Source organism: Ceratotherium simum, chromosome 28 (genome assembly GCF_057802395.1).
Source record: "Ceratotherium simum simum isolate JZ-2026a chromosome 28, ASM5780239v1, whole genome shotgun sequence".
Taxonomy (NCBI): Eukaryota; Metazoa; Chordata; class Mammalia; order Perissodactyla; family Rhinocerotidae; genus Ceratotherium; species Ceratotherium simum.
This window is the reverse complement of record NC_141927.1, coordinates 7,471,690-7,484,103: the sequence shown is the minus strand read 5'-3', so window position 1 is coordinate 7,484,103 and position 12,414 is coordinate 7,471,690. Positions and strand designations below refer to the sequence as shown.

Here is a 12,414-nt window from a genome sequence, read left to right as displayed (position 1 = left end):
TCTGTATTCCTATCCTCTAAGGTGCTAATTCTTTCTTCCATATTGTCAGCTCTGTTCTTTAGAGATTCCAGATTCTCTTTTATCTCCTTCATTGTAGTCTTCATTTCCATCAGCACTGATTGGTTTTTCTTTATGATTTCAATTTCTTTTGTGAAGAAACTCCTAATCTCATTGAATTGTTTGTCTGTGTTGTCTCGTATTTTGTTGAGTGTTTTTATGATAGCTATTTTGAAATCTCTGTCATTTACTTTATGGATTTCTGTGTCTTCGGGGTTGATTTCTGGGTGCTTGTCATTTTGTTTCTGGTCTGGTGATTTCATATATTTTTGCATTGTGGTTCCTGTGTTGGTTTTGTTTTTCCTCATCCTGGAAATCTCTGGTTGCAATTTCCACCTGCTGCCACTGTCTGGTGGTAAAGGGCTGTATAGTCTAAGCCCCCTGCGCTCTGACCCGGTTTTTCTGCTGCGATCCGCAGTTTTTTTTTTTTTTTTCCCCTCTGCGATCCACAGGTCCAGTCGTTTGATCAGGTCTGCCGCAGATGGCTTGGTCTGGTCTGTCGCGGATCACTGGTCTGGTCTGCCGCGGATCGCTAGGTCTGGTCTGGTCGGTTGAGCTGCAGAGTCCGGTTTGCGGGGAGGGGGGAGCTCTCTCTTTTGCCCTCTGGGTCCCTGACGTGGGAGGCTTCTTGTTTGCTCCTCTTTATCTGCTCTCTGGGGTGCTCAGATGTTGATGGTAGCCCTGTGGCTCCTCTGAGTCCTCTGTGCGGGAGTTTCCCACTGGCTGAGAGAGTCCCAAGAGCCACAGTTTCCCCGCTGAGGGCCGCCCCTCCCCCCTTTCTGGGAGCCCCCGGACCGGGATCGCTGATCTGATGGGGAGGGAGAGGAGTTCTCCTTACGTCTCCCCACTTCCTCCGGGGGCCCAGCACTTTCTGCTCTCAGAAGTGCGGCAGTGTGGATCCCTCCGCTCTAGCTTTTCACTGTCTGGTATTCCATTGTTGGTCTGTGACTGTTCCTTTTGTTGTATCTTGTCGGGGGAAGAGTTCACGGGAAAGCTCACTCCGCCATGATGCTGACGTCACTCCAGTATCATACTGTTTTGATTACAGCTGTGTAATATAATTTGAAATCAAGAAGTGTGATGCCTCTAGTTTTGTTCTTCTTGCTCCAGATTGCCTTTAACTACTCTGGGTCTTTCAAGGTTCTGTACATATTTTAACATTGTTTTTTCTATATTTGTGAAAAATGCTTTGGATTTATTTAGACTATCATTTTAAATGTAATTCATATTTTTTCATAGGAAAAGGAATAATAACTCGGTTGGATCCAACTAAATTCCTCACCAACATTCACTAGATAAAGATGGACGTAGAGCTGAATATTAATTGGATCATAAAATTACCCGTTCATGCTTCAGAATATATATTTCAGTAAGCTTGGAAGTCTGCATTTATTAACATAGTTTCATAGGTCTCAAATATATTTCTTTCATTCTATTTTTTAATAAAAATTGTATATATTTAAAGTGTACAAAATGATGATTTGATATAGCTATACATCGTGAGATGATTACTGCAGTCAAGCTAATCAGCATATCTTCTCCTTACGTAGTTGCCATCTTTGGTCTGTGTGGTGACAGCACCTGATATCTACTCTCTCAGCAAATTTTCAGTATTCAATACAGTGTTATTATCTATGGTCGTCATGCTGTACATTAGATCTCCAGACTTATCTATCCTTTGTAACTACCACTTCTACCCTTTCTATGCTGCTGTTATTGGGTGGAACTTTCTATACATTTCAATTAGGTCACTTTGGATGATACTGTTGTTCAAATCTTCTATCTCTATACTGATATTTTGGCTGCTTTTTTCTTTTCATTGCAAATATACAAGTGTTCAAATATCCAATTGTATTTGTTAATTTATCTCTTCCTTGTCTCATTTCTATCCGTATTCCCTAAGAATCTTAAATATTGTTGTTAGATGCATTCTGATTTTGTATTAATACATGTTCTTGGTGAATTAACCAGTTTATGATTGTGACAAGTGCCCTTCTTTGTCACTGGTAACAATACTTGTCCTAAAATCTACTAAATTCATTGTCAATTAGTCAATAGAGTTAATTCTCTTTTCTTCAGATGAATCTTTCCATAGCTTATATGTTTTTATCCTTTTATTTTTAATCTACCTTGGTCTTTACATTTGATATCTCAAGTGGTTTTTTTTGCAGACAGCATGTATTTGGGTCTTACTCTTTACCGAACTGATAATCTCTCCCTTTAAGATAGCGTGTTCAGAATCTTAGCAGCACATTCATTCCATCATGTGGAGCCACATATTCATAGGTATCATTTTCCTTCTTCCTGAATAAATTCTTAATTTTTTTGTCTTTTATACTGCAGATTGCAGGTTTACTGAACAGGAATTTTCTTAGCTTTTTTTTTTGTTTTGTTTTTTGGTTAAACATTTTTTAGATTCCTTTAAAGATTATACTTAATTTGAATAAAAGGTGAGTTTTTAACACTTTCTAAGATTCCTACTTGATAAGATCTCACACAATAACCAGCATTTTGTGTGTGTGTGCGTGTGTGTGTGTGTGTGTGTGTGTGTGTGTGTGAGGAAGATCACCCCTGAGCTAACATCCATGCCAATCCTCCACTCTTTGCTGAGGAAGACCGGCCCTGAGCTAATATTTATTGCCAATCCTCCTCCTTTTTTTCCCCAAAACCCCAGTAGATAAGTGTATGTAATAGTTACACATCCTTCTAGTTTCTTATGTGGGACACTGCCTCAGCAGGGCCTGAGAAGCAGTGCATTGGTGTGCGCCCGGCATCTGAACCCCGGCAGCCAGTAGTGAACACGTGCACTTAACCACTAAGCCACGGAGCGACCCCACAGCATTTTTTTAAAAAAGACAATGAAAGGTCCATCAGAGTGCTGTAGCGGCTAAGTACGTATGTTCTGCTTTGGCGGCCTGGGGTTGGGATCCTAGGTGAGCACCGACACACGGCTTGTCAAGCCATGCTGTGGTGGTGTCCCATATAATGTTGAGTATGGGCTGTGTTTGGGCACGGATGTTAGCCCAGGGCCATTCTTCCTCAGCAAAAAGAGGAGGATTGGCAGATGTTAGCTCAGGGCTGATCTTCCTCACACACACACACACACACAAAGAAGATGAAAGAACTTCCAATTATTTGAAAAATATATATAATTGGATTTTGTGTCTATAAACTTGAAGGAGGCATTTTCACACTTTCCTACATTCTCATCATGTTGTTATACTTTTTATTTCTTTTTTTGGCAACACTTTTATCATCCCAGAGAACAGTGGCCGATCTGTTCCTCCCTTGTAAGGCAGCCAGGCACATCATACCGACAATTTTTTACTTTGTAATAATACTTTTGTACTGCCTTTACCATTCCTCCATTACCTGCAATAAGGATAGAGAACCCACAGGTAAGTTTTAGTAACCACTAAGCTAATACAATGGAAGTCTGTGCTTCTGTTCTCAGATAACATCAATCTTTCCTGTTGGCATTGATGTTTTTACATCACTTATTTCATCTCTAATTAACACGTATAATAGTCTTCCCATGAAGAGGCGGTTTTGTGGGCTGTTTAGTCTCTTCAGGGTGGGTCAGAAAAGACTGGAAAAGCTGCTTTAAGGTTCTTGATGATCCTCGTCAGGAAAAAAAACAAAAGTGTTGTTTCTTTCCCATATGACAAATCCAGGTTGTCTAATGTTCTCCTGAAGAATGGAGAGGGACTGGCTCTGAATGGTAATTTCTCAATTCTTTCAGCCCTCTCATTTCCCCACCCATCTTACCTGGAACAGCATCAAGAACAAGAAGAGCAATGCAAAGAGAAGGTAATCGATCCTCATGACTGACAGGCTTCATAGCACCATGTGACTGGATGGAGAGATGTGCTCATTCCCTTTAAAGCCTTCAGACACAGGTAGAAGTAAGCAATGGCTTCAATTCCTGTATTATTACAGTGATGACAATATGGTGTGTTTCCTGATGCTTCATGCTAATGTCACTTGCCACACAGACCATGCCCACTGACCCAGGAGTTAGTGACAAATCTAATGGGTGAAGCAAAATTTATTATGAGCATATGGTTATTCTAATACCCTCTAGGCTCCAGGAGTTTGTCCAGGTCTGAACCAGGACTGGTTGTAGATATAAGTAGGAAAAATTTTCCTCCTTTTGAAAACAGTCCTAGTGCATGTAGCTTGGAGCTGACTTGTCCCCACTGTGGTACTTCTAAGCTTTCTGCCAACCTTCTAAAGTCCTGGAAAAACCTGAGGACCACCTGAGAACCACATCAGTCCAGCCTTGGACATATTCACAATCTAGGGGTGAACTTAGTCTGGGTCACACTGTGAGCCTGTACACATATTCTTGAAACTGAGATAAAACAGGATCATCTTTAGGTGATAAGTAAAGGGAGGAAAAATGAACTACATTGCGGAGGCCTCGACTCCATGCCCCTTGACCACGACAGGGAGATATCATTGGGTGAAACACAGTTTACACTTCATCATTGCCTGAACTGCCAAATTCATGAGTCAAGAAGCTGTCTTGTTTTCCTTCATCGGTGGAGGAAGTGAAGGCTGGGATAATCTATTAGATTGACAGGCATGTCTTCCTTGTGGATGACACTCCGTATACAAATGAGGGGCTTAAGAATATATGTTTAAGACCTTGGACCACTAGGTGAGTTCAGATAGCAACTTGTGGAGCGTTTCCTGCATATTTGTCCCCACCACAGGAAAGTCAACTAGAGGCTGCTGAGCATCTAGGTTGCCAAACACAGCTCAGCATATCTCAATTCAGAAAAGGCGAACAGGAGTCCATTTGTTTGTACTTCTTTTTCCTGAAATATCTGGTAAACTGAGTTTGAGTTTAGGTAGGAATAAACGGAAATTCTTCTATTAACATTTAATCTTCTCAGTGCTAACATGTGGACTCAATAATACCGCGAAAGGAATAAGATGTTTCCAACGTTTCTTATTTATGCATTTTTCTCAAGTTCCTTATCTCTCTTCTTCCCACCCACACTTTCCTTGCTTCCTTTTCTTTTTCTTTTTTTTCTTTTTTAGTGAGGAGGTTCAGCCCTGATCTAACATTTGTAGCCAATGCTCCTCTTTTGTGCTGAGGAAGACCGGCTCTGGGCTACCATTTGTGCCCATCTTCCTCCACTTTATATGGGCTGCCACCACAGCATGGTTTGACAAGCAGTGCATTGATGCGTGCCCAGAGCCCAACCTCGGGACGCCTCATCGGAGCACTCACTTAACCACTACACCTCCGGGCTGGCCCCCTTCCTTTTCTTTATCTCTTTTTCAGTTCCATCTCCTTTTTTTCTTTTCACTTCAATTTCCATAAATGCCAGGACAAAGTAAAGGATAGAAAGCGAATAAATCAAGCTCAAGTTCACCTGCAAACCCAAGAGAGAACAATATACTTCGGTGATTTTCAATGTGAAGGGACTATATGAGGACACATACAACAAAAGTCTCCAGAATGTATGTTGCTTGCTGTAGTCATATTATGACTTTCTATAGGTGGTGAAATAATCCACTGTTTTATTATAAAAGGATATATATTAAAGAATAGCCTGCATTTCTATTATTGGCATAAGATTTATTCTCCTATTTCTATTTACAGTGGCGCTTACCTTATGCTTCAGGCAGATATCACAGATTCTAGCCATAGAAAGTAGTGGGATTTTAACAGTTCATTTGTAAAGTTGGGTTAAGAAAACACAAAAGACTGAAAAGTCCTTTAATGTCTTGTGCACCTTCTATGTTAAAGAGAGGGTGCTTAGTTCTAAAGAGCTGTTCAAATATCTATTTACTCTAGGGAAATGATAAGTAAGAAACTTCAGTTTGTCCTCAAATTATTTCAAGACTCCTATATCTCAGATCCATCATACTGGAGCAGGAACTAGAATAAGAAGGGCAATGTAAAGAAAAGATAATGGAGCCTCATAGCTGATGCTTACATACTCCAGGAACAGGCTAGGATGAAGAGCAAGGTGATTTTTTTAAAGTTTTTATTAAGATTAAGGCACCATGGTTACTTGCAGATGCGATGTTTGCAATTGTAGTAAAATTATACAATGATGAAAATGTAGCATCTTTGCTCCTGGCTCTCATGACTTGCTCTTAGAACATTTAAGATTGAGCTTAGGGGCATATGCCTCAGAAATTGAATCCTGTTTCCACCTAAGATACAGGAAGCTTGTCTACTAGTGGATTCCTTCTGGTAGTGGTTATGGATGGGGTAGAGCTAGGTAGGGTTTGTCTCCTGATTGGTAGCAATCTTGTGACATGTACCCTGGGTTTAATCTATTGTGGTACATTTTTGCTCCAATTTATGGCTTTCTTCTAAGGGACGGGAGACAGAATGAGGCCCAAATGGTTTTCAGTTCTATGTGGGGGCATATTGATTTCTGTACATGAATCAGGACTTGGTCAGGAGAAGAATCTCTATAAATGCTCTTGGTGTTTGGAGAGGACAGAATAGGTTAAGATTCGGAGCTGAGAGAAGAGAGAAAATGTGGGTTATCTTCAACACATAAATGAACCAGTGACACTTGAATTTTCATGTAATACTAAAATCCATGTGAAGAGCCTCTTAAATTTACCATTAAATAAGCCTATAGAGATGATGAGTTAGGATGATGTCTCATTTCTTGTCTTCAGAGAAAGAGAATAATGGGCTGAAGTAACTGAATGGATTGTCACACTCTTAGTGTCCATTACCCTTCCAGGATTATGGGAATGTGCCTTCATCGCATCAGGTTATTCATGGTTTATGATCATTCATGTCCAGAACTCAGGTAACACTTGTAGGCATTGAAGCTAATTCAGTGTTTTGTGTGACTGCAGTTTGCTTTGTGTTTCTTACATTATCCCTTATGGGATATAAGACGGATTAATATAGGCATAAACAATGAAAAGTAAGAATAAACCTTCACTAGTAAATTTATTCCTTGTCAATTCTATGATGAAATGCTTCTTGGGGTAGGGAACTTCCTGGAGATCTGAAGTCGTGGAACACAGGCAGCAATCCCTCCACCTCCACTCAAGTCTGGACCTGTTCACAGTAAATCCAAACTACAAATCTGAAATCAAAGGATCCTCCTTGTAGTAGTGAGCCCCAGGCTCCCACTTAGGGAGGGCAAGTTGGCACATAAACCCTGAGAATTTCTATGAAAATAGATATGTAAAGTTGAGTGAATGTTGACAGTCTTTATCATTATTTCCCATTAAACAATGCAGGTTTGCATCTCTTGTGCTGCTAATTTTATCCATTATTTTAACCAACTAGGACAGTAGTTCCCTATTGCTCCTGTAACAAATCGCCACAATCTTAGTGGCTTAAAACAACACACATTTATTAAATTGCAGTTCAGTGGTCAAAGTGCAAAATGGGTCTCACTGGGCGAATAGAACCGTGTTGGCAGGACTGTGTTCCTTCTCGAAGATCTAAGGGAGGATCTGTCTTTTTCACTTTTCAAGCTTTAGAAGCTGTCCAAATTGCTTGGCTTCTGTCCCCTTCATCCATCTTCCAAGCCAGCAGTTGCTGGTTGAGTCGGTCTCACATCCCATCTCTCTAACACTGACTGTTCTGCCTCCCTCTTCCACATTTCAGGTTCCTTGTGATTATATTGGGCCCATCCGGTTCATCTTCCTATTTTGAGGTCAGTTGAGGTGGTGTGGAGGCTGGGAATTCCGTATCACTGCATACACGAACTAGATTCTAGAGTTGTTTTCAGATGGCATTAAATTTATTCTTGAGGACTCCACACTCATGACCTAATCACCTCCTAAAAGCCATCTCCTAACTCCATCGCACTGGGCTACAGGTTTTCAACATAGGAATTTCATTGGGGAGGGGTATAAACATTTAGTCTATGGCACCTTGTTAGGTAACATATTCACAGGTTCTCCGGGTTAGGACATGGACATATTTAGGACACCATTATTCTGCCTACCACGCCTAGTAAAAATACAACTCAATTGTGTAATTAATAAGTATTTTGTTCAGAACACTGTGATTAAGGAGAAACACTTCAATGAATAGCAGGGTTTTCAGATGTAAAGGAGGATTTCTAATGAAATTTAAATTTCAGATCAACCATGAATAATCTTTTAGAATATCTATGTCCAAAATATTGTATGGGATATATTAATTCAAAAAAGTAGTGATTATTTACCAGAAACTCACATTTACCTGATACACATTTAACTAATATAGTATGCCCTGTATTCTTACTAACTAAATCTGTCATCCCTAGTGATTGATCATTAACAAAAACAGATACATGTTTATTCTAAGTTGTCCATCTGTGAGAGCAAAAATAAGAATCAACATTTAGGTTACATCACATGTCTCTGAAAAGAAGTGCTAAGTTTCCCGGATGTGTCACCATCCAAATTGCCCTGTCGTTAGATCTTTTCAGTATCTTTTTAGTGGATTATCATTTTCTTTCTTTGAGCAATTGCTTCACATTAAATTATCCTCTTTAAAGTAACTACTTCATCTTAGCTTCATTAATGAGCAGGTGTTAGAATGAACAATCTTATGATGCCAAGAGGGTTGGGGCATCTGCAAAATACCTAACAATATTCATTTTTGTACAGGTCAACTTGAGGAATTAAAAAAATATTAAATGATACTTCTAGAACATAAACAATATTTGAACTAAAATCACAATGAGTGGATTTAACTTCAGAATGGTTAAAGCAGCAGGAGATCTGGGGATTAGAGTACAGATCAATGGAAAATTTATAGACGAAAGCACAGAGTGACAAAATAATCAAAAATATTAAATTAACCTAAATACATGTGAGAGCACAGTGAGAGGTGTAATATGTATGTAATTCTGTTCCCAGGAGGGGAGGAGAGACAGGACAGACAGCAGGAATTCCTGAAGGGATAATGGCTGGTGATGTTCTAAAACTAATGGAAGATAGTAACCCATCTAACCAAAAAGCTCTACAAAATACAAACCGGATATAGAAAATGAAAACATGACCTACACTTATGAGAGAAAAACCTAGTTCCTTGAAAAAGTCTCCTCAATTGGTTTAAATACGTTTGGAAAAGAGATCATGTGCTATTTTTCTTAGAGTTATGAAGATGAACCCAATAAAAATAATGAACTAGCAGCAGGGTGTAAGATATTTCCTCTTTTTTTTTTCCTTATGATACTTCAGCGCAAGAGGATAGGTGTGATTTTCTTCTTTTAAGTCACAAGTTAACATGTTTAACTACTTTTGGTAAGATGCAAATTGAGTTGGATTGAAGGCACTATGTCAATGTCCCAAATTCTGGGGTTATCCTGTTTTTCTTTTGATGTTGAAATTAAACAACTGCAGCTCCCATCTCTTATGAATTAAGGCAAACATTCAAATCGTTCTCAAGATTCCCAGTTGGTACTTATGCTCACAATATTTTGTTTGAACGCCTACTTCCACCTTCTCCATAACCTTGTCTGTCCAATCCCACCTCACTTACTGTGGCAACCACTCTCTTGCTTGGTGACTTTGCGCCCCATGTTACTGATTCTCTCCCAGTTTCTCAAGATTTGACAATAACAACGACATGTAGTGAAACAGGATTTTGTGAAAATTTGAAGGTAACGATATATGCTTACGACACAGAAATGTCAAAAATAAAATTGGAAATCAGAATGCACTTGTGAAACAGAATAAGGGAAACTACATTTAAAACGAAGTTGGAGATTGGTAACTAGATTTTTGGGGGTGAACATGATGCAGTCTATACAGTAGTTGAAATATAATGATGTATATCTGAAATTTCAGTAATGTTATAAACCAATGTGACTACAAGAAAGAAGAAAATAAAATGAGGTTGGGGATCCAGAATGGGGATCTTCCACACAACTACTGCTCAACCTCAATTACAGGAAGAACTGTCATTTACAGACCCCAACATAAATAGATGTACATTTCACCCCAACAAGACATGGGCTACCCCAGCAACTCAGCCATGAGAACTGTCACTATACTGAATTCTCGCTTTCCACCAGTGGACTTTTGTTCAAAACAACCCCTCTTGACTCCCTTCTTTTTCCTCTGTGAAGTAATATTTTTCTCTTTGTTTGCTAAATATGCCCTTGGCTTTTTCTTATCCCCGATGACAATTCTTTTAGTGTTCCGAAATAAACCCATTTTTCTGGAGAAATTAGTGGCTGTTTTATTTAAGTCAGCACATTCTTGCTAAAGATTTCCAGCCATTCTTAGTTAGTCATCTCTCTAGGCCATATCTTACCATATTGTAGACACACATGTTCCTTTTGGAAGCAAAAACTCCTTTCCTTTTTAGTCTCTAATTCCAGGTAGGAAACCAAAAATTTCTTTTATTTTTAGAAAAGTAGAGCTACTTAGCTCTTACTTGCTTTCATCTCTGTTTTACAGATTTACACAGGTGTCTTGCCTTTTATGACCAAAATAGTGGTTAAAGTGTTTTCTTGATTAAAAGAGCAGTTTCTCCCTGAATGAATTTTGACATCACTAGAGAACACAGGAATGAGTGACATTGTTACCATGTCACTCAGTAACACGTTTGCTGTTTTTTGCTTCATCTCGTCTATACAGTCAACAGTGAATACTTCCGGACACCAAGAGAGTGACACATCTACCATAAACAAAAACCTATAAATTATTTAAATAAATAATTTAATCAAGAGAAGACTGAAGGTAGGGTGAGGCCCTTGAATTGGAGATGTGCAATTTTAGGGTCAGATACTGTCTTTATGTAAAATGTTGATTTCCTTTTGATTATGGGTTTTGTTGCATTAATTTTAATTAAAATATTGCATATATAATTTATCTTCATTACAGAATTTTTGGCATCCCCTTCATCTTTTGTACCCATGGCAATTGAGTAGCTCTCCTCATGCCAGTCTTGACCCCATTATCATGTGTCTCTATCAGGTTAAAAATATTTTTATTTGACAAGATCACATTTCTCTTTTCAAGCTTGAGTCTCAAGTTAACCCAAGAGACTACTTTGTAGCTAAGTAGTGTTTACCCAGAAGTAAATTATAGGTACATTGTGTGCAGATTTAATACAGCGAGACAGAGAGCTACTTACATACCCAGGCTACCCCAACCATACTCTAGATTTAACTACCAAACCCTCCCAAGGAAGAGACAGCAGGGTGAGTGCAGCATCCCCCTTCTTCCCTGGCTGCCTATGGTGTCTTTTCTTTGGGGACACTAGCCCCATGTTCCATGCATAACTGTGTTCATTGAATCCTGCTTTGAGGACTTGTTTTTCCACAGCAGGTACTTGCATCCTCTGATGTCCACATGGAGAGAAATGCTTCATCCAAATCAGCTCTGCCATCCAACTGACAGTAATTTATGGAGCAATGTCTCCCCTCAATGACTTCACACAAATGAATAACACAGACTCCACACCCGAAGAGTTTGTACAGCCCCACAGAGAATGAGAAGTTTACCCACAACTGTACAAGTCAGGGCTGAATATGAAGCCCAAACCCAAGGAAGTGAGGAAGTGGGGAGCTTACAGGAGCGAGGGGCTGCTTCCTGTGCCTAGCAGTTATGGTTTCCTGAAGGAAGGAGGTGGTGTTCCAGTGGGGACTGGATGAAGGTGGCCTATGTTTGAGAGATGATGGGAGCAGGTGAGGGCAGGGAGAGCAAACAGCACATTACAAGACACCACAGGCAGTAATTGGTGAAGGTCAGGTGACCTGAAAGTCACGGGAGGGTCCCACTTTTTGGCACCAATGTTCAGACAGGGGAGCTTAAAAGAAATCCTCAAGGATTTTGGATATCAGCCTGTGTGATAAAACAACACACAACAACCATGACCAGAAGGCAAGAATTTTTGTCTTTGAACAAAGTGGTTTAATCTGGTTTAAATTTTACAGGTGTTTGCAAAGGGAGCAGTTTCTGATGCCACATCTGTCACAGCAGTTTCTCTGCTTTCTTATCAATTTCTTCTGCAGCATTTTGACCCAGGCCAGTCTGTCTCCTCGCTGGAAGACACACAATGGGAAAGCATATGCCTCCATTCTGATGGCAGCTAAAACAATTTATTATGAGTTGAGCATAATATAAAAAGAACATAAAGAAGGCAAAAGAGTGTCAGAAATGAAAGGACTGAATCAGAAAGATGCACTGCTTACTTTTGAGCAAATCCTAAGGGCTTTCCTTCCCAAGGCTGTGCTTATTCTCTCAGATAGTAAGACACGCAGTTTTCAGGCAAAAATCGCACCACAGAGGTTCTAGTGTGGCCTAGAATTTCTAGAACCAGTACGCTGTGCTCCGTGGCCCAGTGAGTGGGATTTTCCAGGGCTCTGTGCAAGTTCAGGTCCCCCACGGGAGAGAATCTCCTCGAGGCTG

The 12,414-nt window shown here is 39.8% G+C and overlaps 1 protein-coding gene across 1 annotated transcript; it reads right to left on the bottom strand.

Annotated features, from left to right (window-relative positions):
- Positions 1–3,283: 3,283 nt before the first annotated feature.
- Positions 3,284–3,882, bottom strand: LOC101396498 (beta-defensin 103A-like). Its single transcript, XM_014795409.2, is given in 2 exon segments — positions 3,284–3,432; positions 3,828–3,882. Coding segments are annotated over 2 exon segments (204 nt in total).
- Positions 3,883–12,414: the final 8,532 nt, after the last annotated feature.